Genomic DNA, 26135 nt, shown 5'->3' on the forward strand with positions numbered 1-26135 from the left:
GCCGCGCCGCCGCCCCCCTCGCAGAGCCGGAAGACAGAAGCCGGGTGAGTATGAGAAGCAAAGAAGACTTCACAGGCGGCAGAAGACTCCGTGTTCTTCACTGAGGTAACGCACAGCACTGCAGCTGTGCGCCATTGCTCCACACACCTACACATACTCCGGTCACTGTAAGGGTGCAGGGCGCGGGGGGGGGGGCGCCCTGGGCAGCATTTGGGACCTTTTTTGGCAAAGTTAAGCATATATACAGCTGGGCACTGTATGTAAGTATGAGCCCCCGCAACAAAATTGCATATTTAAGCGGGACAGAAGCCCGCCGCCGAGGGGGCGGGGCTTCTTCCTCAGCACTCACCAGCGACATTTTTTCTCCACAGCTCCGCTGAGAGGAGGCTCCCCAGGCTCTCCCATGCAGATACACGGTAGAAGAGGGTAAAAAGAGAGGGGGGGCACATAATTAGGCGCAAAAAGCAATATAAACAGCAGCTACTGGATTAACATTAAGTTACTGTGTTATTCCTGGGTTTATAGCGCTGGGGTGTGTGCTGGCATACTCTCTCTCTGTCTCTCCAAAGGGCCTTGTGGGGGAACGGTCTTCAGAGAGGGCATTCCCTGTGTGTGTGGTGTGTCGGTACGCTTGTGTCGACATGTCCGATGAGGAAGGCTATGTGGAAGCAGAGCGGGAGCAAATGAATGTGGTGTCTCCGCCGACGGCGCCGACACCTGATTGGATGGATATGTGGAAGGTTTTAAATGATAATGTTAATTCCTTGCATAAAAAGTTAGAAAAAGCTGAAGTCTCGGGACAGTCAGGGCGGCAGCAGGCGGACGTGGTCACTATCCGGGAGACAGCAGAAAGCATTCCGTAACGGGAGGAGAGCAGAGCGGTCGAAGGTGCGTGCAGCGCCGGGAGGTTCACAGCCGGAGGACAGCCAGCGGAGGGAACGGTTACGATTCACGGGTAACGCAATTCCCGAATAGAAAGCCCCCGCATTAGACATCGGCGTCCAGCGGATTTGGTGAGCTCCCACCTGGGAATATCCATCCATCCCAGAACCTAACTGCCAAACCCAATGTTTCTGATTGCTGCTGTGTACGAGAAAGAAGATATATATTCATGTACTGGATAATGAAAGTACGGATTGATTTTTAATGGTGGATTTTTTAAAAATAAAGCGTGTCTTTTTAACTTTCCCTGACATCATATTGGAAAATCATTCACTTTTAAGTGGACATATAACAGATTATTATTTGAACAACCTGGTATACACTGGAGAAATAATACCATTCAAATATACCAGAGTATAATTGCCCTTTTTTGGATCAGATATATGAATAATTTATATTGATTTGGAAATCCTGGTATCCTTTAGAGACTGGTTTTAAGAACAGTGCTGTGAAAGTCTTTTTTTGTTCTGGTGTAAGATACAAGTTTTTGCTTAAGCAGTTCTGAGGCTGATCTGCTACATAAAAAGAAACACAGCTGCAAGTTAAAGGGAGCGCTTTGAAAGGGGACTGACACACATTTGTGTTTTGAGTCAGGGTCCCAACCCGTGCCTGATCCTATGTCGCAGAGGCCGTCAGGGTCTCAGAAGCGCCCACTATCCCAAACTGTTGACACAGATACCGACATGGATTCTGACTCCAGTGTCGATTACGATGATGCAAAGTTACAGACAAAATTGTCTGAATCCATCCGTTATATGATTATAGCAATTAAGGATGTGTTGCACATCACAGAGGAAACCCCAGTCCCTGACAAGAGGGTGCATATGTATGGGGAAAAGAAGCCGGAGGTAACCTTTCCCCCCTCACACGAGCTAAATGAGTTATGTGAAAAGGCTTGGGAATCTCCAGATAAAAAACTGCAGATTTCCAAAAGGATTCTTATGGCGTATCCTTTCCCGCCAACGGACAGGTTACGCTGGGAATCCTCCCCTAGGGTGGACAAAGCTTTAACACGCTTATCCAAGAAGGTAGCCCTGCCGTCACAGGATACGGCTACCCTCAAAGATGCTGCGGATCGCAAACGGGAGGTTACCCTGAAGTCCATTTATACACATTCAGGTACCTTACGGAGGCCGGCAATCGGGTCGGCCTGGGTGTTGAGTGCTGTAGCAGCATGGACGGATACCTTATCTGAGGAAATTGATACCTTAGACAAGGATACTGTATTGTTGACCCTGGGGCATATTAAAGACGCTGTCCTATATATGAGAGATGCTCAAAGAGACATTAGTCTACTGGGTTCTAGAATAAATGCTATGTCGATTTCTGCCAGAAGGGTCCTGTGGACTCGGCAATGGACAGGTGATGCCGACTCAAAAAAGCATATGGAGGTTTTACCTTACAAGGGTGAGGAATTGTTTGGGGAGGGTCTCTCGGACCTGGTCTCCACAGCTACAGCTGGAAAGTCAAATTTTTTGCCTTTTATTCCCTTACAGCCTAAGAGAGAGCACCGTATTATCAAATGCAGTCCTTTCGATCACAAAGAAACAAGAAAGTCCGAGGTGCGTCCTTTCTTGCCAGAGGCAGGGGCAGAGGTAAGAAGCTGCACAACACAGCTAGTTCCCAGGAACAGAAGTCCTCCCCGGCCTCTACAAAATCCACCGCATGACGCTGGGGCTCCACAGGCGGAGCTAGGCCCGGTGGGGGCACGTCTTCGAAATTTCAGCCACAAGTGGGTTCACTCCCAGGTGGATCCCTGGGCGATAGAAATTGTGTCTCAGGGATACAAGCTGGAATTCGAAGAGATGCCCCCTCACCGATACCTCAAATCGGCCCTACCAGCTTCCCCCCACGAGAGGGAAATAGTGTTAACTGCAATTCACAAATTGTATCTTCAACAGGTGGTGGTCAAGGTTCCCCTCCTTCAACAGGGAAGGGGTTATTATTCGACCATGTTTGTAGTCCCGAAACCGGACGGTTCGGTCAGACCCATATTGAATTTAAAATCCCTGAACATATACCTGAAAAGGTTCAAGTTCAAGATGGAATCGCTGAGAGCGGTCATCGCAAGCCTGGAAGGGGGAGATTTTATGGTGTCTCTGGACATAAAGGATGCATACACCTTCATGTCACCATTTATCCACCTCATCAGGCGTACCTCAGATTTGTGGTACAGGATTGTCATTACCAATTTCAGACATTGCCGTTTGGTCTCTCCACGGCACCGAGAATATTTACCAAGGTAATGGCGAAAATGATGGTACTCCTGCGGAAGCAAGGGGTCACCATTATCCCGTACTTGGACGATCTCCTCATTAAAGCGAGATCAAGAGAGCAGTTGCTGAACAGCGTTGCACTTTCTCTGGAAGTGTTACGGCAACACGGCTGGATTCTGAATATTCCGAAGTCGCAGTTGGTTCCTACGACTCGTCTGCCTTTCCTGGGCATGATTCTAGACACAGACCAGAAAAGGGTTTATCTCCCGATAGAGAAAGCTCAGGAACTCATGACACTGGTCAGGAACCTATTAAAACCAAAACAGGTGTCAGTACATCACTGCACTCGAGTCCTGGGAAAGATGGTGGCATCATACGAGGCCATTCCCTTCGGCAGGTTCCATGCGAGGACCTTTCAATGGGACTTACTGGACAAGTGGTCCGGATCACATCTTCAGGGCCAGGGTGTCACTCCTGTGGTGGCTGCAGAGCGCTCACCTTCTCGAGGGCCGCAGATTCGGCATTCAGGACTGGGTCCTGGTGACCACGGACGCAAGCCTCCGAGGTTGGGGAGCAGTCACACAGGGAAGAAATTTCCAAGGGTTGTGGTCAAGTCAAGAGACTTGCCTTCACATCAACATCCTGGAACTAAGGGCCATATACAATGCCCTACGTCAAGCGGAGACCCTGCTTCGCGACCAACCGGTTCTGATTCAGTCAGACAACATCACCGCAGTGGCTCATGTAAACCGCCAAGGCGGCACAAGGAGCAGGGTGGCGATGGCGGAAGCCACCAGAATTCTTCGCTGGGTGGAGAATCACGTAAGCGCACTGTCAGCAGTGTTCATCCCGGGAGTGGACAACTAGGAAGCAGACTTCCTCAGCAGACACGACCTCCACCCGGGAGAATGGGGACTTCATCAGGAATTTTTTGCACAGATTACAAGTCGGTGGGAACTGCCACAGGTGGACATGATGGCATCCCGCCTCAACAAAAAGCTACAGTGGTATTGCGCCAGGTCAAGAGACCCTCAGGCGATAGCTGTGGACGCCCTGGTCACACCATGGGTGTTCCAGTCGGTCTATGTATTTCCTCCTCTTCCTCTCATACCCAAGGTGCTGAGGATAATAAGAAAAAGAGGAGTGAGAACAATCCTCATTGTTCCAGATTGGCCACGAAGGACTTGGTATCCAGATCTGCAAGAAATGCTCACAGAGGACCCGTGGCCTCTTCCTCTAAGACAGGACTTGTTGCAACAGGGGCCCTGTCTGTTCCAAGACTTACCGCGGCTGCGTTTGACGGCATGGCGGTTTAATGCCGGATCCTAGCAGAGAAAGGCATTCCGGATGAGGTCATTCCTACGCTGATAAAGGCTAGGAAGGACGTGACAGCTCAACATTATCACCGTATATGGCGAAAATATGTTGCTTGGTGTGAGGCCAGGAATGCTCCTACGGAGGAATTCCAGCTGGGCCGTTTCCTTCACTTTCTACAGTCCGGAGTGAATTTGGGCCTAGAATTGGGTTCCATTAAGGTCCAGATTTCGGCTCTATCCATTTTCTTTCAAAAGGAGTTGGCTTCTCTACCTGAAGTTCAGACGTTTGTAAAGGGAGTGCTGCATATTCAGCCTCCTTTTGTGCCTCCAGTGGCACCTTGGGATCTTAACGTGTTGTTAAGTTTCCTGAAATCCCTCTGGTTTGAACCACTTAAAACGGTGGAGTTGAAATATCTCACGTGGAAGGTGGTCATGCTATTAGCCTTGGCTTCGGCTAGGCGTGTGTCAGAGTTGGCGGCTTTGTCACATAAAAGCTCCTATCTGGTTTTTCATATGGACAGGGCAGAATTGCGGACCCGTCCACAATTTCTGCCAAAAGTGGTGTCATCCTTTCATATGAATCAACCTATTGTGGTGCCTGTGGCTACTCGTGACTTGGAGGATTCCGAGTTACTAGATGTGGTCAGTGCTTTGAAGGTTTATGTAGCCAGAACGGCTAGAGTCAGGAAAACTGAGTCGCTGTTTATCCTGTATGCACCCAACAAGCTGGGTGCTCCTGCTTCAAAGCAAACCATTGCTCGCTGGATCTGTAACATGATTCAGCAGGCTCATTCTGCGGCTGGATTGCTGCTTCCAAAATCAGTAAAAGCCCACTCCACAAGGAAGGTGGGCTCTTCTTGGGCGGCTGCCCGAGGGGTCTCGGCATTATAGCTTTGCCGAGCGGCTACTTGGTCAGGTTTGAACACTTTTGCAAAGTTCTACAAGTTTGATACCCTGGCTGAGGAGGACCTTGTGTTTGCTCATTCGGTGCTGCAGAGTCATCCGCACTCTCCCGCCCGTTTGGGAGTTTTGGTATAATCCCCATGGTCCTTACGGAGTCCCCAGCATCCACTAGGACGTTAGAGAAAATAAGATTTTACTTACCGGTAAATCTATTTCTCGTAGTCCGTAGTGGATGCTGGGCGCCCGTCCCAAGTGCGGACTTCTTCTGCAATGCTTGTATATAGTTATTGCTTAAATAAGGGTTATGTTATGGTTGCATCAGGGTTTGACCTGATGCTCTGGTCGTTTGTCATGCTGTTAACTGGTTGTTTTCACATGTTATACGGTGTGATTGGTGTGGCTGGTATGAATCTTGCCCTGGATTACCAAAATCCTTTCCTTGTACTGTCAACTCTTCTGGGCACAGTTTCTCTAACTGAGATCTAAAGGAGGGGCATAGAGGGAGGAGCCAGTGCGCACCAGAACCTAAATTCTTTCTTAAAGTGCCCATGTCTCCTGCGGAGCCCGTCTATCCCCATGGTCCTTACGGAGTCCCCAGCATCCACTACGGACTACGAGAAATAGATTTACCGGTAAGTAAAATCTTATTTATACACAGTACAAAGTGGAGCATCACAAATATTTAAGGTAAACAAGATTGAAGAGGTAAACAACTAGTAGAAGAGGCATGATGAGTAGTAAAATAGTCAAACCTAAGGCTCCATTTTAGAAAAGGGAAAGAGACTTGTGAGGAATATTTAAAACCTGGAGTTTCTATGTCATAGTTCCGTTGGGGTCTGGGACTCCAGGTATACAGACGCTGACAGGGAGAGCTGTCCCTCCTAGCAACTCCAGCTGTCCTGTGCGGTACCAGGGGGTTGTAGAAGGGGGAAGGCTGTGTTTGTACTGTGTAGTCTATTAAGGTACACAGTGAGCGCTAGGTAGTGGGTATATCCCTGCCTAGGATAGCGCTGTGTGTGTGCTGGCTCCAAGCTCTGTGCTTCTCTGAAGGATTTAGGGGAAACTGTGTCTGACATTTTCCTGTGTGTGTGTGTGTGTGTGTGTGTGTGTGTGTGTGTGTTTTTGTTCTCTCACATAACAATGTCCAGGGGCTCTGTTCCTTATGCTGCAGAGGACAATTCTTCTCATGAGGAGTCCATTCCATGTACCCAGGATTGTACTGTGTTGTCTCAGATCCTGTTTCTGAGCCAGCGTGGCTGACTTCTATTAAGACAATGATCTCTCAGATATCTACTAGGGTGGCCCATACTGAGACTGAAACTCAGGTGTTGAAACAGATGGCGGGTTGGTCAGGTTCTGTCCCTACTCCCACAAAAACCCCTAACTTTTATCCACAGAAGCGTACCATAGCCCAGATTATGCAAGTGGACACGGATACCGATTCAGACACAGCAGACGGTGATGGGGATACGCTGAGGGGGGCGGCATCTCTTGCAAAGGGGGTGCAGCTAATGATTGAGGCCATTAGAGATATGTTGAACATTGCAGACACTTCACCAGTGCAGGTTGAGGAGGCTTACTTCACTGACAATAAGAAAGCCTCGCTAACCTTCCCGGCGTCTAAAGAAATAAACGCTATATTTGTTAAATCTTGGGAAAATCTGGAGAAAAAAAATTCCAGATTCCCAAAAGGGTCCTGGTTGCTTTTCCCTTCCCTGAAGAAGATAGGAAAAGTTGGGAGACCCAACCCATAGTTGACGCATCTGTCTCCAGACTGTCAAAAAAGGTGGTTTTACCTGTCCCGAGTTCTATCGCATTAAAAGACCCGGCTGATCGTAAAATTGACACTACACTCAAATCCGTTTACACTGCGTCAGGTGTGGCGTTGAGTCCTACTATTGCCTGTGCATGGATCTCTAAAGCTATAGTACAGTAGTCAGGCACGGTACTAGAGGGTTTAGATGGATAGAAGTGACATTGAACTGTTTTTACGTAACATACAGGATTCTGCGGGATTCATGGTGGAATCCATGAAGGACCTGGGTACGCTGAATACAAGGATATCTTCCATGTCTGTCTCAGCTCGCAGGGGTCTCTGGTTACGTCACCGGTCTGCGGACGCGGAATCCAGGAGAACTGTGGTGAACCTACCCTACACACATCAGGCTCTATTTGGGGAAGTGTTGGATGCGTGGATTTCAACGGCAACCGCGGGTAAGTCACCTTTTCTTCCCTCAGCTACGCCTGCTGCGAAGAAACCCTTTCCTTCGTCTACGTCGCAGTCCTTTCGGACAGCTAAAACAAAAAAGACTAAGCCTTCTAACACCTTCTTTAGAGGAGGTCGTGTAAAATCCAAGAAACCTGCTACTGCAGGTTCCCAGGACCAGCAGCCTGCTTCTGGTACCTCAAAATCCTCAGCATGACGGTGGACCGCACAGCCTGGAGGATGGACCGGTGGGGGCGAGACTCAGACGTTTCAGCCAGGTCTGGGTGTCGTCCGGCCTGGACCCCTGGGTACAAGATATCGTGTCCCAGGGGTACAGACTGGAGTTTCAAGAACTCCCGCCTCATCGATTCTTCACATCAGGCTTGCCAGCTTTGCTGACAGACTGGGCTGTCCTACAGGAAGCTATCCAAAAATTGGTAAAGTCACAGGTCATTGTCCCAGTTCCACCTCAGATGCAAAACAAGGGTTACTATTCAAACCTTTTCGTGGTACCGAAACCGGATGGTTCGGTCAGGCCAATTTTGAATTTGAAAATGTTGAACCCCTATCTGAGGGAGTTCAAATTCAAAATGGAGTCTCTGAGAGCGGTGATCTCAGGTCTGGAGGAGGGAGAGTTCCGGGTATCCCTGGATATCAAGGATGCGTACCTTTACATTCTGATTTGACTGCTGCATCAGGCTTATCTCCGATTCGCACTGCTAGACTGTCACGATCAGTTCCAGGCACTGCCATTCGGCCTCTCTACGGCACCGAGGTTGTTCACCGAAGTGATGGCAGAGATGATGGTTCTCCTCCGCAGGCAGGGAGTGAACATAATTCCATACCTGGACAATCTGCTTATAAAGGCGGTGTCCAGGGAGAAGTTGTTGCAGTCCATTGCTCTCATGACTCGACTGCTCAAGGATCACGGTTGGATCCTGAACCTTCCAAAGTCGCATTTGAAGCCGTCAAGGAGATTGTCGTTCCTGGGAATGATCCTCGACACGGAAGTGCAGAGGTTGTTTCTACCGGTGGAGAAAGCGTTGGTGATTCAATCAATGGTCCGAGATGTCTTGAAGCCTGCTCGAGTATCGGTTCATCAATGCATTCGCCTTCTGGGAAAGATGGTTGCCTCCTACGAGGCCCTACAGTACGGAAGATTCCATGCGCGATCCTTCCAGCTGGATCTCCTAGACAAGTGGTCAGGATCTCATCTGCACATGCACCAGAGGCTACGTCTGTAGCCGAAGGCAATTATTTTGCTCCTCTGGTGGCTGCAAATACCTCACCTTCTGGAGGGCCGCAGGTTCGGGGTTCAGAACTGGATCCTTCTAACCACGGATGCAAGTCTCAGAGGTTGGGGAGCGGTCACCCAAGGGGAAACCTTTCAAGGAAGATGGTCAAGTCTGGAAGCCATTCTTCCAATAAACATTCTGGAACTAAGAGCCTTGTACAACAGTCTTCTTCAAGCGGCACATCTTCTACAAGATTGGGCCATTCAAGTACAGTCGGACACGGTAACGACAGTGGCCTACATTAACCGACAGGGAGGAACTAGGAGCAGAGCTGCTATGTCAGAGGTAAAAAGAATTCTCCTCTGGGCAGAAAGGCACGCATTGGCGCTGTCAGCGATCTTCCTTCCAGGAGTGGACAACTGGAAAGCGGACTTCCTCAGCAGACACGATCTCCATCCAGGAGAATGGGGCCTCCATCCGGAGGTGTTCACAGAAGTGACCAGTTTTTGTGGCGTGCCTCAAATAGACATAATGGCCTCGCGTCCCAACAAGAAACTTCTTGTTCTTGAAAGAGGTACTGTTCCAGGTCGAGAGACCCACAAGCAGATGCCGTGGGTGTTCAAGTCAGTGTATGTGTTCCCTCCACTTCCACTCATTCCAAGAATTCTAAAGCTCATAAAGAGAACAAGGGTTCAGGCACTTCTTATTGCTTCGGACTGGCCAAGGCGGAATTGGTACGCTGATCTTCTGGACATACTACTGGAAGATCCGAGGCCCCTTCTTCTTCGCGAGGACCTGGTACAACAGGGGCCGTTCGCTTATTAAGACTTACCGCGGCTACGTTTGACGGCATGGCGGTTGAACACCAGATCTTAGCCCGAAAGGGTATTCCGAGCAAGGTTATTCCTACCCTGATACTGGCTAGGAAAGGGGTAACAATCTAAATTGATGGCAGGTGACAAGGCGCTGCTTACAGCTGCTAGTTTAGATATCATAAAAAGAGGTTTCTCCTCCCTCAAATCAAAACAGACAAATACAATACATATATGATACCACTGAACCAGCGCTGTGTAGGGGTCAAAATAGGATCGTATTCCAGTAGTTTTCCTTAGTTCTCAATTTGTACCGGAAAAAAAGGAAAATTGCAGAGCATAGTGCATTACCTTAGGTTACATGATTTTTTAATCACTTAAAAATGACACTTTAAAACAAATGACAGTCGTGGAGGCTGAATAGCACAACAATCTCCACTGAACAAAGTTAAAATCTGCACGACATGTGCTAAAAAGGCATTCTTCTGTGGGCCAAATCCTGACAAAATAGAGCAATGGATAATTACCACGATCTGGTGAGAACCGAAAATTCAGTTCTAAAAGCGTGTGAACAATAGGCTTTCCAACTGCAGTTTGGAGAGTTTATCTGGTGTCAAAGGCCTTCCAGGTCTGGCATAGATGGTGCCACGTCCTCCTTCAGTCAGGTCAGTCCACAAGAGCACCCACGCGTTCCGACCCTTCCTGGGTCTTTCTCAAGGTCAGCTCCTCTGAGGAGCTGACCTTGAGAAAGACCCAGGAAGGGTCGGAACGCGTGGGTGCTCTTGTGGACTGACCTGACTGAAGGAGGACGTGGCACCATCTATGCCAGACCTGGAAGGCCTTTGACACCAGATAAACTCTCCAAACTGCAGTTGGAAAGCCTGTTGTTCACACGCTTTTAGAACTGAATTTTCGGTTCTCACCAGATCGTGGTAATTATCCATTGCTCTATTTTGTCAGGATTTGGCCCACAGAAGAATGCCTTTTTAGCACATGTCGTGCAGATTTTAACTTTGTTCAGTGGAGATTGTTGTGCTATTCAGCCTCCACGACTGTCATTTGTTTTAAAGTGTCATTTTTAAGTGATTAAAAAATCATGTAACCTAAGGTAATGCACTATGCTCTGCAATTTTCTTTTTTTTCCGGTACAAATTGAGAACTAAGGAAAACTACTGGAATACGATCCTATTTTGACCCCTACACAGCGCTGGTTCAGTGGTATCATATATGTATTGTATTTGGCAGGAAAGGGGTAACGTCTAAACATTACCATCGCATTTGGAAAAGATATGTGCCTTGGTGTGATTCCAAGAAATTTCCTGTGGTGGAGTTTCAACTTGGACGGTTTCTCCTCTTCCTGCAAGCAGGTGTGGATATGGGCCTGCGTTTGGGATCCATAAAGGTCCAGATTTCGGCTTTATCCATTTTCTTCCAGAAACAATTGGCTGCCCTCCCTGAGGTTCAGACTTTTTTGAAAGGGGTTCTGCACATCCAGCCTCCCTTTGTGGCACCGACGGCACCCTGGGATCTTAACGTGGTGTTGCATTTCCTGCAATCGGAATGGTTTGAGCCTTTACAGGAGGCTGAGGTCAAGTTTCTCACGTGGAAGGCTGTCACTTTGTTGGCCTTAGCTTCTGCTCGACGTGTGTCGGAATTGGGGGTTTTGTCCTGTAAAAGACCCTATTTATTCTTCCATGAAGATAGAGCTGTGATCAGGACACGTCAGCAGTTCATTCCAAAGGTTGTGTTGGCTTTTCATATCAACCAACCTATTGTGGTGCCAGTTGCTACTGACTCCTCAATTACATCAAAGTCCTTGGATGTTGTGAGGAATTTGAAGATCTATGTGAAGAGGACAGCTCGTCACAGAAAAACGGACTCTCTGTTTGTCCTGTATGACCCCAAGAAAATGGTGTGTCCTGCTTCTAAGCAGACGATTTCTCGCTGGATCAGGTTCACTATCCAGCATGCATATTCTACGGCGGGATTGCCGTGTCCGAATTCGGTTAAGGCACACTCTACTCGTAAGGTGGGTTCTTCCTGGGCGGCTGCTTGGGGTGTCTCGGCTTTACAGATTTGCCGAGCGGCTACTTGGTCGTGGTCGAACACGTTTGCTAAGTTCTACAAGTTCGATACTTTGGCTGCTGAGGACCTAAAGTTTGGTCAATCATTCTGCAGGAGCCTCTGCGCTCTCCCGCCCGTTCTGGGAGCTTTGGTACATCGCCATGGTACTTATGTGGACCCCAGCATCCTCTAGCATGTAAGAGAAAATAGGATTTTAATATACCTACCGGTAAATCCTTTTCTCGTAGTCCGTAGAGGATGCTGGGCGCCCGCTTCCTGATCCTGCAGTGGTTACCTGGTTCAGTACTGCTTTGTTCTTCGTTGAGTACTGGTTTGTTACTTGGTTAAGTAATATTGTTCAGCTATTGCTGAGTTTCAAGCTAGTTAGCTTGGTTTGCCTTGTTTGTGTGAGCTGGTGTGAATCTCGCCACTATCTGTGTAAAATTCTTCTCTTTAAGTATGTCCGTCTCCTCGGGCACAGTTTCTAGACTGAGTCTGGTAGGAGGGGCATAGAGGGAGGAGCCAGCCCACACTGTTAAACTCTTTAAGTGCCAATGGCTCCTGGTGGACCATTCTATACCCATGGTACTAATGTGGACCCCAGCATCCTCTACGGACTACGAGAAAAGGATTTACCGGTAGGTATAATTAAAATCCTATATTTTTTTTTCTTCTTACAATAAGTATGCATTCAATTGGCTATTGCAGAATACACAAGTATAAAGCAGGGGAATTTGGTGAGAGCGGCGGGATCAAAGGTTTGGTGGCAGTTGCCAACATATTGACCAAGCTTATCGGTAATACATTAGGTACAGGTTTATTGGTATTGTTAGCTTTCTGTAATTGAATAAATAAAAAAATTGCTCTTTTAATTATAAACTATTAAGAGCTAAGTTTAAAAGGGGAATTCAGTTGCCTGCGGTAACTTACGGGCTAATTGAACCTCTGGGTCAGCCCGATGCCACCATTTATGCCGGATCCTGTGTTTTCGCCTGAAAATAGAAAAAAGGGCTCTAATTGGATTGCCCAAAAATAACATTGGACAAAAACCGCTGTAAAAGGCAATTTTTTTTCGGGCTAATTGAATTCCCCCCCCTAGGTCTGGAACTTACTTATTGGTCCTAGCTGGTAAATCTTCCAAACCTTTGATGTACCACTTAAAATTGTTCAGTGTGTTAAGGGTTGCTGGCCCACAGATAAGACTACACTAAAAACAACACATTTTCATGTTTTCTCTAACGTCCTAAGTAGATGCTGGGGACTCCGTAAGGACCATGGGGATTAGCGGCTCCGCAGGAGACTGGGCACAACTACAAAGAAAGCTTTTGGACTACTGGTGTGCACTGGCTCCTCCCACTAAAACCCTCCTCCAGACCTCAGTTAGATTCTTGTGCCCGGCCGAGCTGGATGCACACTAGGGGCTCTCCTGAGCACCTAGAAAGAAAGTATATTTAGGTTTTTTATTTTCAGTGAGATCTGCTGGCAACAGACTCACTGCAGCGAGGGACTAAGGGGAGAAGAAGCGAACCTACCTAACAGGTGGTAGTTTGGGCTTCTTAGGCTACTGGACACCATTAGCTCCAGAGGGATCGACCGCAGGACCCGACCTTGGTGTTCGTTCCCGGAGCCGCGCCGCCGTCCCCCTTACAGAGCCAGAAGCACGAAGAAGGTCCGGAAAATCGGCGGCAGAAGACTTCAGTCTTCACCAAGGTAGCGCACAGCACTGCAGCTGTGCGCCATTGCTCCTCATGTACACCTCATACTTTGGTCACTGATGGGTGCAGGGCGCTGGGGGGGGGCGCCCTGAGGTCAATAGATAACACCTTGGCTGGCAAAATATACATCATATATAGTCCCAGAGGCTATATAGATGTAAAATTACCCCTGCCAGTATCACAGAAAAAGCGGGAGAAAGTCAGCCGAAAAGAGGGCGGGGCTTCTCCCTCAGCACACTGGCGCCATTTTTCCCTCACAGTTCCGCTGGAAGGAAGCTCCCTGGCTCTCCCTTGCAGTCTGAGAAAACTACAGAAGGGTAAAAAAGAGAGGGGGGGGCACTAAATTTAGGCGCAGTATAGATATATATATATATATGTAATATATATAAAAAAAGCAGCTATAGGGAAAACACTCATTGATAGTGGGATCCCAGTGTTATATAGCGCTCTGGTGTGTGCTGGCATACTCTCTCTCGGTCTCCCCAAAGGGCTATGTGGAGTCCTGTCCTCTGTCAGAGCATTCCCTGTGTGTTTGCAGTGTGTCGGTACGGCTGTGTCGACATGTTTGATGAGGAGGCTTATGTGGAGGCGGAGCAGATGCCTGTAAATGTGATGTCACCCCCTGCGGGGTCGACACCTGAGTGGATGGTGCTGTGGAAGGAATTACGTGATAGTGTCGACTCCTTACATAAAAGGTTTGACGACATACCTAATGTGGGACAGCCGGCTTCTCAGCCTGTGCCTGCCCAGGCGTCTCAAAAACCATCAGGGGCTCTAAAACGCCCGCTACCTCAGATGGTTGACACAGATGTCGACACGGATACTGACTCCAGTGTCGACGACGAAGAGACTAATGTAACTTCCAGTAGGGCCACACGTTACATGATTGAGGCAATGAAAAATGTGTTGCACATTTCTGATGTTACCCCCGGTACCACAAAAAAGGGTATTATGTTTGGAGAGAAAAAACTACCAGTAGCTTTTCCTCCATCTGAAGAGTTAAATGAAGTGTGTGAAGAAGCGTGGGCTTCCCCTGATAAAAAGATGGTAATTTCTAAGAGGTTACTAATGGCGTACCCTTTCCCGCCAGAGGATAGGTCACGCTGGGAAACATCCCCTAGGGTGGATAAAGCGCTCACACGCTTGTCGAAGAAGGTGGCACTACCGTCTCTGGATACGGCCGCCCTGAAGGAATCTGCTGATAGAAAGCAGGAGGCTGTCCTGAAATCTATATATACACACACAGGTGTGATACTGAGACCGGCTATAGCTTCAGCCTGGATGTGCAGCGCTGCTGCTGCGTGGTCAGATTCCCTGTCAGAAAATATAGATACCCTAGACAGGGACACTATTTTGCTGAACGTAGAGCATATAAAAGACGCACTTTTATACATGAGGGATGCACAGAGGGATATTTGCCGGCTGGCATCCAAAATTAGTGCAATGTCCATTTCTGCCAGGAGAGGGTTATGGACTCGGCAGCGGACAGGTGATGCAGATTCCAAACGACACATGGAAGTTCTGCCTTATAAGGGTGAGGAATTGTTCGCGGATGGTCTCTCGGACCTCGTTTCCACAGCAACAGCTGGGAAGTCTACATTTTTGCCCCATGTTCCCTCACAACCAAAGAAAGCACCGTATTATCAGGTACAGTCCTTTCGGCCCAATAGGGGCAAGCGGGTTAAAGGCGCGTCCTTTCTGCCCAGAGGCAGAGGTAGAGGGAAAAAGCTGCAGCATACAGCCAGTTCCCAGGAGCAAAAGTCCTCCCCCGCTTCCTCTAAGTCCACAGCATGACGCTGGGGCTCCACAGGCAGAGCCAGGTACGGTGGGGGCCCGTCTCAAGCATTTCAGCAAGCAGTGGGCTCGCTCACGGATGGATCCCTGGATCCTTCAAGTAGTATCTCAGGGGTACAAACTGGAATTCGAGACGTCTCCCCCCCGCCGTTTCCTCAAATCTGCCTTGCCAACCACTCCCTCAGGCAGGGAGGCAGTGTTACAGGCAATTCAAAAGCTGTATTCACAACAAGTGATAGTAAAGGTGCCCCTACTTCAACAAGGAAGGGGTTACTATTCCACAATGTTTGTGGTACCGAAACCGGACGGTTCGGTGAGACCCATTTTAAATTTGAAATCCTTGAACACATATTTCAAAAAATTCACGTTGAAGATGGAATCGCTCAGGGCGGTTATTGCGAGCCTGGACGAGGGAGATTACATGGTATGCTTACCTACATGTCCCCATTTACCATCCTCACCAGGAGTACCTCAGGTTTGTGGTACAAGATTGTCATTACCAATTCCAGACGTTGCCGTTCGGTCTCTCCACGGCTCCGAGGGTCTTTACCAAGGTAATGGCGGAAATGATGATACTCCTTCGAAGGAAGGGAGCTTTAATTATCCCGTACTTGGACGATCTCCTGATAAAGGCGAGGTCCAGAGAGCAGTTGTTGGTAGGGGTAGCACTATCTCGGGAAGTGCTACAACAGCACGGCTGGATTCTAAACATTCCAAAGTCACAGCTGGTCCCTACGACACGCCTGCTGTTCCTAGGGATGGTTCTGGACACAGAACAGAGAAAAGTGTTTCTACCGGAGGAGAAGGCCAAGGAGCTGTCATCTCTAGTCAGAGGCCTCCTAAAACCAAAACAGGTGTCGGTGCATCACTGCACGCGGATCCTGGGAAAAATGGTAGCTTCCTACGAAGCGATTCCATTCGGCAGGTTTCATGCAAGAACCTTTCAGTGGGACCTGTTGGACAAGTGGTCCGGATCGCATCTTCAGATGCATCGTCTGATAACCCTGTTTCCAAGGACAAGGGTGTCTCTGCTGTGGTGGCTGCAGAGTGCTCATCTTCAAGTGGGCCGCAGATTCGGCATACAGGACTGGGTCCTGGTGACCACGGATGCCAGCCTTCGAGGCTGGGGAGCAGTCACACAGGGAAGAAACTTCCAAGGACTATGGTCAAGTCAGGAGAATTCCCTGCACATAAATATTCTGGAACTAAGGGCCATTTACACTGCCCTAAGTCAGGCAAAACCCCTGCTTCAAAACCAGCCGGTACTGATCCAGTCAGACAACATCACGGCAGTCGCCCATGTAAATCGACAGGGCGGCACGAGAAGCAGGACGGCGATGGCAGAAGCCACAAGGATTCTCCGACGGGCGGAAAATCACGTGTTAGCACTGTCAGCAGTGTTCATTCCGGGAGTGGACAACTGGGAAGCAGACTTCCTCAGCAGGCACGACCTCCACCCGGGAGAGTGGGGACTTCATCCAGAAGTCTTTCAAATGATTGTAAACCAGTGGGAAAAACCACAGGTGGACATGATGGCGTCCCGCCTAAACAAAAAGCTAGAAAAATATTGCGCCAGGTCAAGAGACCCGCAGGCGATAGCTGTGGACGCTCTGGTAACACCGTGGGTGTACCGATCGGTTTATGTGTTCCCTCCTCTTCCTCTCATACCAAAGGTACTGAGGATAATAAGGAGAAGAGGAGTAAGAACTATACTCATTGTTCCGGATTGGCCAAGAAGAGCGTGGTATCCGGAACTTCAAGAAATGATGTCAGAGGACCCATGGCCTCTACCGCTCAGACAGGACCTGCTGCAGCAGGGGCCCTGTCTGTTCCAAGACTTACCGCGGCTGCGTTTGACGGCATGGCGGTTGAACACCGGATCCTGAAGGAATTGGGCATTCCGGAGGAAGTCATTCCTACGCTGATAAAAGCTAGGAAAGAAGTAACCGCGAACCATTATCACCGCATATGGCGAAAATATGTTGCGTGGTGTGAGGCCAGGAAGGCCCCAACGGAAGAATTTCAGCTGGGCCGGTTCCTGCACTTCCTACAGTCAGGGGTGACTATGGGCCTTAAATTGGGTTCCATTAAGGTCCAGATTTCGGCTCTATCGATTTTCGTCCAGAGAGAATTGGCTTCACTACCTGAAGTTCAGACTTTTGTTAAGGGAGTGCTGCATATTCAGCCCCCTTTTGTGCCTCCAGTGGCACCTTGGGATCTCAACGTGGTGTTGGATTTCCTAAAGTCACATTGGTTTGAGCCACTTAAAACCGTGGATTTAAAATATCTCACGTGGAAAGTGGTCATGTTGTTGGCCTTGGCTTCGGCCAGGCGGGTTTCAGAATTGGCGGCTTTGTCATGTAAAAGCCCTTATCTGATTTTCCATATGGATAGGGCAGAATTGAGGACTCGTTCCCAGTTTCTCCCCAAAGTGGTATCAGCTTTTCATCTGAACCAACCTATCGTGGTACCTGCGGCTACGAATGACTTGGAGGCTTCCAAGTTGTTGGATGTAGTCAGGGCCCTAAAAATTTATGTTTCCAGGACAGCTGGAGTCAGGAAGACTGACTCGCTTTTTATCCTGTATGCGCCCAACAAGTTGGGTGCACCTGCTTCTAAGCAGACTATTGCTCGCTGGATCTGTAGTACGATTCAGCTTGCACATTCTGCGGCTGGACTGCCGCATCCTAAATCGGTAAAAGCCCATTCCACAAGGAAAGTGGGCTCTTCTTGGGCGGCTGCCCGAGGGGTCTCGGCTCTTCAACTTTGCCGAGCTGCTACTTGGTCAGGGGCAAACACATTTGCTAAATTCTACAAATTTGATACCCTGGCTGAGGAGGACCTTGAGTTCTCTCATTCGGTGCTGCAGAGTCATCCGCACTCTCCCGCCCGTTTGGGAGCTTTGGTATAATCCCCATGGTCCTTACGGAGTCCCCAGCATCCACTTAGGACGTTAGAGAAAATAAGAATTTACTCACCGGTAATTCTATTTCTCATAGTCCGTAGTGGATGCTGGGCGCCCATCCCAAGTGCGGATTGTCTGCAATACTTGTATATAGTTATTGCTTAACTAAAGGGTTATTGTTGAGCTATCTGTTGAGAGGCTCAGTTGTTATCATGCTGTTAACTGGGTATTGTATCATGAGTTATACGGTGTGATTGGTGTGGCTGGTATGAGTCTTACCCGGGATTCAAAATCCTTCCTAATTGTGTCAGCTCTTCCGGGCACAGTATCCTAACTGAGGTCTGGAGGAGGGTCTTAGTGGGAGGAGCCAGTGCACACCAGTAGTCTAAAAGCTTTCTTTGTAGTTGTGCCCAGTCTCCTGCGGAGCCGCTAATCCCCATGGTCCTTACGGAGTCCCCAGCATCCACTACGGACTATGAGAAATAGAATTACCGGTGAGTAAATTCTTATTATTGTCTTAGCTTTTAATATTTGACAGCATTTGGATTTTTGTGTTCATATTTCACAGCTTTCTCATGCATGTACCTAAAGGTTTCGTGTGGTATGATTTGTACTCTTGTCAGTGTGATATTTTAGGAATTTTGTTTGCTTGACAATGAAGATTTAATTATCATTTTTTTTTTTGCAGCCAATTACAATGATCTGTACCAATGGTCTGTGGAATGCTATCCAGAATTTTGGGGAGAATTTTGGGACTTCAGTGGCATAGTCTTCTCACGTATGTATGATGAGGTATGTACGCTGTTACTTCTGTTCTATTCTCCTGAAAAAATGTTTGCCCTCACAGTAAAGGACCCGGGGGATAGAAAAATTGAGACCACACTGACACCTATCTACATTGCTGCAGGAGTATCTTAAAGACTGGTCATTGCAGGTTGCTGGATGACACATGCAATTCACTCCTGGGCTACTCAAATTCAGGAGGGTCTCTTGGGTGACATGACCCTGGTTACTACGGTGACTTTCCTAAAACACATTCAAGACACGGCAAGAGCCCTCTGTGACTCCCTAAAGTAGATTTGCAATATTAACGCTAGGACCACTGCTATGGCTGTGTCAGCACGCAGAGCCATATGGTTGCGTCAGTGGATTGCGGACACTGACTCCAAACACAATGTGGGATCTCTTCCCTTTACAGGTGAATGGCTCTTCGGAGGTGAATTGGACGCATAGATCTTCAAAGTTACTGCTGGGAAATCCGCGTTTCTTCCCTCAGGGGCTCTGCCTGCTAGACGTACCTACCCGGGACCGTCTGCTCAGTCCTTTTGGTCCACAGCTAGAGAAACCAGGGGTAAACCTAAGAAACCAGCTGTTGCCGGCTCTCAAGAACAGAGCACCAGTTCAGCTTCCGCAAAAATCTCAGCATGACGGTGCCCGCCCACCCTGGGAGGATCTCTAGATTGGAGCCCGTTTACGTCACTTCAGCCACATCTGTGGAAGTTCCTGCCAGGACGCCTGGGTAAGGGACCTTATTTTTCAGGGATACAAGCTGGAGTTCGACGGTGCTCCTCCCCAACGATTTTTCAAATCAAGTTTATCAGTTTTGGAAAATGTGCATGTTACGCTACTACAGGCCATCACAAAGTTGGTCCAGTCCCAAGTCATTGTTCCAGTACTCCTGCAACAGCAAGGACAAGGTTACTACTCCAGTCTGTTCGTTGTGCCAAAACCAATTTTGAATCTGAAGTCCTTGAATCCGTACCTAAAGGTTTTCAAATTCAAGATCAACATCCTGGAACTTCGGGCTATCTACAATGCTCTGATTCAGGCTTCCCTTCTGCTCCGGGATCAGGTGATCCAGGTCCAGTTGGACAACGCCACGGCCGTGGCGTACATCAATCGGCAAGGAGGGACAAAAAGGGCCTGCATGCGAGAAGTATCAAGAATACTCCTCTGGGCAGATAGAAATGCATTAGCACTGTCCGCAATCTTCATTCCGGGAGTAGACAACTAGGAAGCGGACTTCCTGAGTCGCCACGATCTCCACCAGGGGGAGTGGGGCCCTAATCCTCAGATGTTTCAACAGATCATCAACTGGTGTGGTTGCCCCCAGATCCACATGATGGTGTCTCGCCTCAACAAGAAACTTCGCTGCTATTGGACCAGAGACCCTCAGGCGTGCGCAGTGGAAGCACTGACATCACCTTGGCCTTTCCAGCTGGTCTATGTATTTCCTCCGATTCCGTTTGTGACGACACAGCCGGCGCGTCGTGTCGCACAGTTGTAGCCCTGGTCCTACCTATTGACTCCATCAATTGCAAATATGTTATTAGTTATATGCTAGGCAGTATTGTATTGTGTTGTGTTATTATATTGTACAGTTATATTTTATATGTTATATTTGGACTATGTAGTTTATTTGGTTATACTGTGTTCAATGTGTGTAGTTGTTAATAGGAATAGTTCTCTGCCAGAGGATTTCACAGACAAATAGCAGCTGGAATCCCTTGTGTGCTACAAAGGGGATAACTGTGGTGGTGAATGGATACTATCTGATATTTGGAGGAGGGATAACCCAATTAGCATCTATTGTTCTCTAGTAGACATGTATAGACATGTTACAGGACAACAGCAGGTTTTACCCTGCAATGAACCTGGCCTTTCTCCCAGCCATATCCACCCCTTACTCTTCAGATCCAATAAGCAGAGAGCACCACGTCTTGGACAGCCCTGGAAGGCAGGTCTACACCTGGAGGAATTGGTGGGACTTTTGAAAAGGTGGGAGATCTGCACAGAAGTATTAGAGAGTGGATGTGCTTCTGAAGTGCCGTCAGTGGTGTGAGCTGGTATCGCAGACCAGGGGACACAGAACCACGGCCAGCATGTAACAGCAGGAGATCGCAGACATCTGTAATCCTAAACTACTGTGGGGACTTAGTAAGTGAGATACCATCCTGGCTTGCAATTGTTAATTGTTAATGTTATTGTTTACTGTGTGTGTATATTTACAATAAAGCGCATTTGCCACTTTACCAAACTGTTTACCTGAGTGATCTGAGAATCCGTATCCTCACACCGTTGATCCCAAAGGTGCTCAAGAGGATCCGGCATCAAGGAGTACAAGCAATTTTGCTTGCCACGGATTTGCACCGGAGAGCGTGGTACGCATATCTTCTGGACATGTCCGTCGAAGACCCTTGGCCTCTACCATTCAGAAGAGATCTTCTTCAACAAGGACCGTTTGTCTACCCGGACTTACGGCGGCTTCGTTTGACGGCATGGAAGTTGAGCGGAACATCCTAGCTCACAAGGGACTTTCCAAAAATTTCATTGCCACTATGGTGCAAGCCAGGAAACCTGTGACGTCAAAACACTATCATAAGATCTGGCGGAGATATGTCTCCTGGTGTGAGGAACGCACATATCCATCTGCCGAATTTCACTTGGGAAGATTTCTTCGTGTCCTGCAGGCTGGAGTGGATCAAGGCTTACGTCTGGGATCCATTAAGGTCCAGATTTCAGCTCTTTCAATCTTTTTCCAAAAGAAGTTGTCTCTTTTTTTTTTAATTCAATAGTTTTTTATTGATTTTAAAGTTTTGCATAAACATCCCAAAAACATGGAAGAACAAAAAAAAAAAATAGAAATAAATGAAAACAAACCATATGAAAGTATGCAGTACACAAGCAGAAGTATGGTCAAGCAATTGAACAGTATACACCTAATCGGTCAGGATATACAATATACCTCATATTGGAACAGTATGCAGTAGGAGCCCACAGGCGCCATGTGAGCCCATGCATCAAGGATAGAATAAAAAAGGCACATGAGGCATAAAAAATACAGAAGTAGTGGCACTGCAAACCATAAATAAAACACTTGCATAGTTATACAGTATAAAATGAAAAATAATTAGAATCGTAAGACATCTGCCATATATAGAGACAAAACATAACAACCCCCCCCCCCAAATCAAACCACCGCAGAACCCCCCCACCCTGTATAGCCTAACCCCAACCTAGGTATACCTGGATCCCAAAAAGCCCCTCCCCCCCTCATTGACTACTTGCCCAATAACCCCCCACCCTGTATAGCCTATCCCCAACTTAGGTATACTTGGATCCCTTAAACCCCATCCCTCCCCAAACTATACTAACTAGCCCCCCCCCCCCCCCAATGGATATTAATGGTACAGGGATATCTGACGGAGGGCAATATATAGTAATGACCTGAGCTATGTGAAGCCCAGCTCTCCCGCTATTTAGGCAAATAGTAGTTCTCACATAGGTAACATCAGATACTGTAGTGATAGGCACAGACAGGATTGAACAATAAGTGAGGGTAAAAATAATGAACAATAAACAAAACTATAACCACAGCATATAGGGTGACTGAACGTTAGTATAAGGTGGCAAGTTGCAATATATTAATCAGGCCAAGTCTCAACCTCCGAAATAGTTACAAAACCAGTCTTAGTCCCATATATCCAAGAACCTGCATATGAGGGCATGAACGACTGAAATAGAAAGTCCCGGACCCTACCATCCATCCGAGAGCACACAAAAGTATAGGTAGAGTGCTTGTAAGGTAAATCAATGAACAGTGATTCAACCAACAGAGGCGTTAATCGGATCTTCCGAGACACCACTAAAAAGTCCGAACCTCCAGAAATTGTGGCGAAGTCTAGTTCAATAGCGGCCGCTGCCTCTGAGCAGGATACAGTGGAGAGGGATTCTGTCATAAGGAGTACAGGAACAGCAGCCAAAGAACTGGGAGATGCATCCAACATGCCGTCCAGCTTAGTGAGAAGCCTCTGAGTGGAAGCAGCGATGGCTTGAACTATATATTGCATAGAGCTGACCATGTTGAAAACCTGCAGGTATCAAAACAGGAGATAGGAACACCAGCCAACATAAGTACAAAATGGCAAGATGGCGGCGGCTAGCACACTGCCAGTGCCCACCAGCAGAGCAGGAGATATCAGGCAAACTATGCTCACGTATACATAGGAGGGAAACACCAGAGGACTACTGGAATGGGAGACAGCACTGGGATTCAGCCGCTGTAGCTCAGAGATACAGTATAAGCAGCAAGATATTTCTATTCACTTCTCACACAAAGAAGGAAGCTGCAGGAGGATCCGTACAGCAGCCAGAGGAGACCACAGCAACAAGATGGCAGCGGTTCACGAGCAGCACGCCGCAGACGCCACAGCAAATGAACGGGAGCCGGAGCACAGCCAAACAGCAAGAGTCCTCCACATCGTTCCACAAAAGCCAGCCAGGCAGAGGGTGAGGAGCTTGCAGGTAAGTAAGGAGCCGCAATGCAGCAGAGGGAGCTGGAAGCCAGGACACCAGGCCGCACGGAGGAGAGACCCGTCACTGTAGATGCCGGGGAATACACCACACCGCGATTCCACCTCAGGACTCCAGTCAACCAGGAACCAATTCCCCTACAATTAAGCCCACTCATTACCACAACGACAGTGATAATCAGGATATATGAAGGATATTAGCGGGAGAGCCAGAAAGATGAGTCCTTCTCCCAGCTACTCCAGGCCACGCCCCCCCAAAAGAAGTTGTCTTTACCTGAAGTTCAGACCTTCTTGCAAGGGGTGCTTCACATCCAACCTCCGTTTGTGCTGCCTACGGCACCTTGGGATTTGGATGTGGTATTACGAATTCTGCAGTCCTCCTTGTTTGAACCTCTGATGACGGTAGAAGACAAGTACCTCACATGGAAGACGGTGATGTTACTGGCCCTGGCTTCAGCTAGACGTGTCTCAGAATTGGGGGCCTTATCGTGTAAAAGTCCATACTTGGTCTTTTACGAGTACAGGGCGGAGCTCAGGACTAGGCAGCAGTTCCTGCCGAAGGTCATCTCTGCGTTCCACTTGAATCAACCTATGTGATCCCGTCAAGTTCTAGCGCTTCTGCCCCTCCAGAGGCGTTGGATGCTGTGCGAGCCTTGAAGATCTATGTCAAGAGGACGGCTCGGATCAGAAAGACGGATTCCTTGTTCGTGCTATATGATGCACAGAAAAAGGGTTGCCCTGCTTCAAAGCAGTCCATTGCTCGTTATTCACTATTCAGCAAGCCTATGTGTTGGCAGCCTTACCTGTTCCATGGTCTCTGAAGGCCCACTGTACAAGATCAGTGGGGTCATCTTGGGCGGCTGCCCATGGATTCTCGGCCCTGCAACTGTGTCGAGCGGCTACCTGGTCGAGGAAGAACACCTTTCTGAAATTCTTCAAGTTTGATACCCTGGCCAAAGAGGATACCCAGTTTGGGCAGGTGGTGCTGCAGATGTTTCCGCACGTTCCCGCCGGTTCTGGAAGCTTTGGGACAACTCCATCATACTAATGTGTCCCCAATATCCCTTATGGATGCTAGAGAAAATAGGATTTCTCTTAGGTCCTAGAGGATGCTGGGGACTCCGTAAGGACCATGGGGTATAGACGGGCTCCGCAGGAGATAGGGCACCTAAAAAGAACTTTGACTATGGGTGTGCACTGGCTCCTCCCTCTATGCCCCTCCTCCAGACCTCAGTTAGATCTTGTGCCCGGAGGAGAATGGGTGCACTGCAGAGAGCTCTCCAGAGTTTTCTGTGGAAAAATAATTTTTGTTAGGTTTTTTATTTTCAGGTAGTCCTGTTGGCAACAGGCTCCCTGCATCGTGGGACCGAGGAGAGAGAAGCAGAGCTGGCTTGTTAAGTTGGGCACTGCTTCTAAGGCTACTGGACACCATTAGCTCCAGAGGGAGTCGGAACACAGGTTTCACCTGGGGTTCGTCCCGGAGCCGCGCCGCCGTCCTCCTCGCAGATGCCGAAGATAGAAGCCGGGTGAGTATGAGAAGGCAAAGAAGACATTAGGCGGCAAAAGACTTCAGATCTTCATGAGGTAAGCGCGCAGCGATAAGCTGCGCGCCATTGCTCCCAGTCACACACACACACAAGCAGGCACTGAAGGGTGCAGGGCGCAGGGGGGGGGCGCCCTGGGCAGCAATATTCCTCATTTTGGCATGGATAAACATGGATTAGGCTGTGGCACAGTAAATCCTGTAACCCCCGCCATTTTTTCTATACAAAGTTGATGGGACCGAAGCCCGCCGTCGGGTGGGCGGGGCTTGATCCTCAGCACTAACCAGCGCCATTTTCTCCACAGAGACTGCATGAGGAAACGCTGGCTCCCTGTTCTCTCCCCTGCTGAGCTTCACAGGCTGGAAAAAAGAGGAGGGGGGCACTTTGGCGACGCAGTGAGTGGAGATTACAATTATATACATATAACAGCGCTATCTGGTCATATATTCCAGTGTTTTTAAGCGCTGGGTGTGTGCTGGCATACTCTATCTCTCTGTCTCTGCTAAGGGCCTGGTTGGGGTTTTGTCCCCTTATAGGTAACTCCCTGTGTGTGTGGGGTGTCGGTACGTGTGTGTCGACATGTCTGAGGCGGAAGGCTTCTCCAAGGAGGAGGTGGAGCAAATGAGTGGTGTGTCCCCGTCGGTTGTGCTGACTCTAGATTGGATGGATATGTGGCATACGTTGCATGCAAGTGTGACATCTTTACATAAAAGGCTTGATAAGGCTGGTTTAGGGGGGACATCAGGCGGTCAATCCTCAGATTGGACCGACTCACAGGGCCCGTCGGGGTCTCAAAAGCGTCCCTTGACACAAGACACTACTACAGACACGATTCTGATTCCAGTGTCGACTATGACGAAGTAAAATTGCACCCTAGGGTGACTAAAACCATTCAGTGCATGATTGTGGCAATAAGGGATGTGTTGTATATTGTGGATGAACCCTCGGTCCCCGACACAAGGGTACACATGTTTAAGGAAAAGAAACAGATTATTAATTTTCCCACATCTCATGAATTAAATGAGTTATTTGGAAAAGCTTGGGAGACTCCGGATAAGAGACCGCAGATCCCCAACATAATTTTTATGGCATACCCTTTCCCTAAGCAGGACAGGGAGATTTGGGAATCACCCCCCACTGTGGACAAGGCCCTGACGCGCTTGTCCAATAA

General features: G+C 48.4%; 1 protein-coding gene across 1 annotated transcript in view; it reads left to right on the top strand.

Moving 5' to 3' along the window:
• The window catches only part of AACS (acetoacetyl-CoA synthetase), a 386016-nt gene that overhangs the window by 86279 nt on the left and 273602 nt on the right, over positions 1 to 26135 (top strand). Inside the window, exon 2 of the mRNA XM_063964600.1 lies at positions 18797 to 18900. Coding sequence (XP_063820670.1) covers positions 18797 to 18900 — 104 coding nt within the window. The remainder of the gene's footprint in view (positions 1 to 18796; positions 18901 to 26135) is intronic.

This window comes from Pseudophryne corroboree, chromosome 1 (assembly GCF_028390025.1).
Source record: "Pseudophryne corroboree isolate aPseCor3 chromosome 1, aPseCor3.hap2, whole genome shotgun sequence".
NCBI lineage: Eukaryota > Metazoa > Chordata > Amphibia > Anura > Myobatrachidae > Pseudophryne > Pseudophryne corroboree.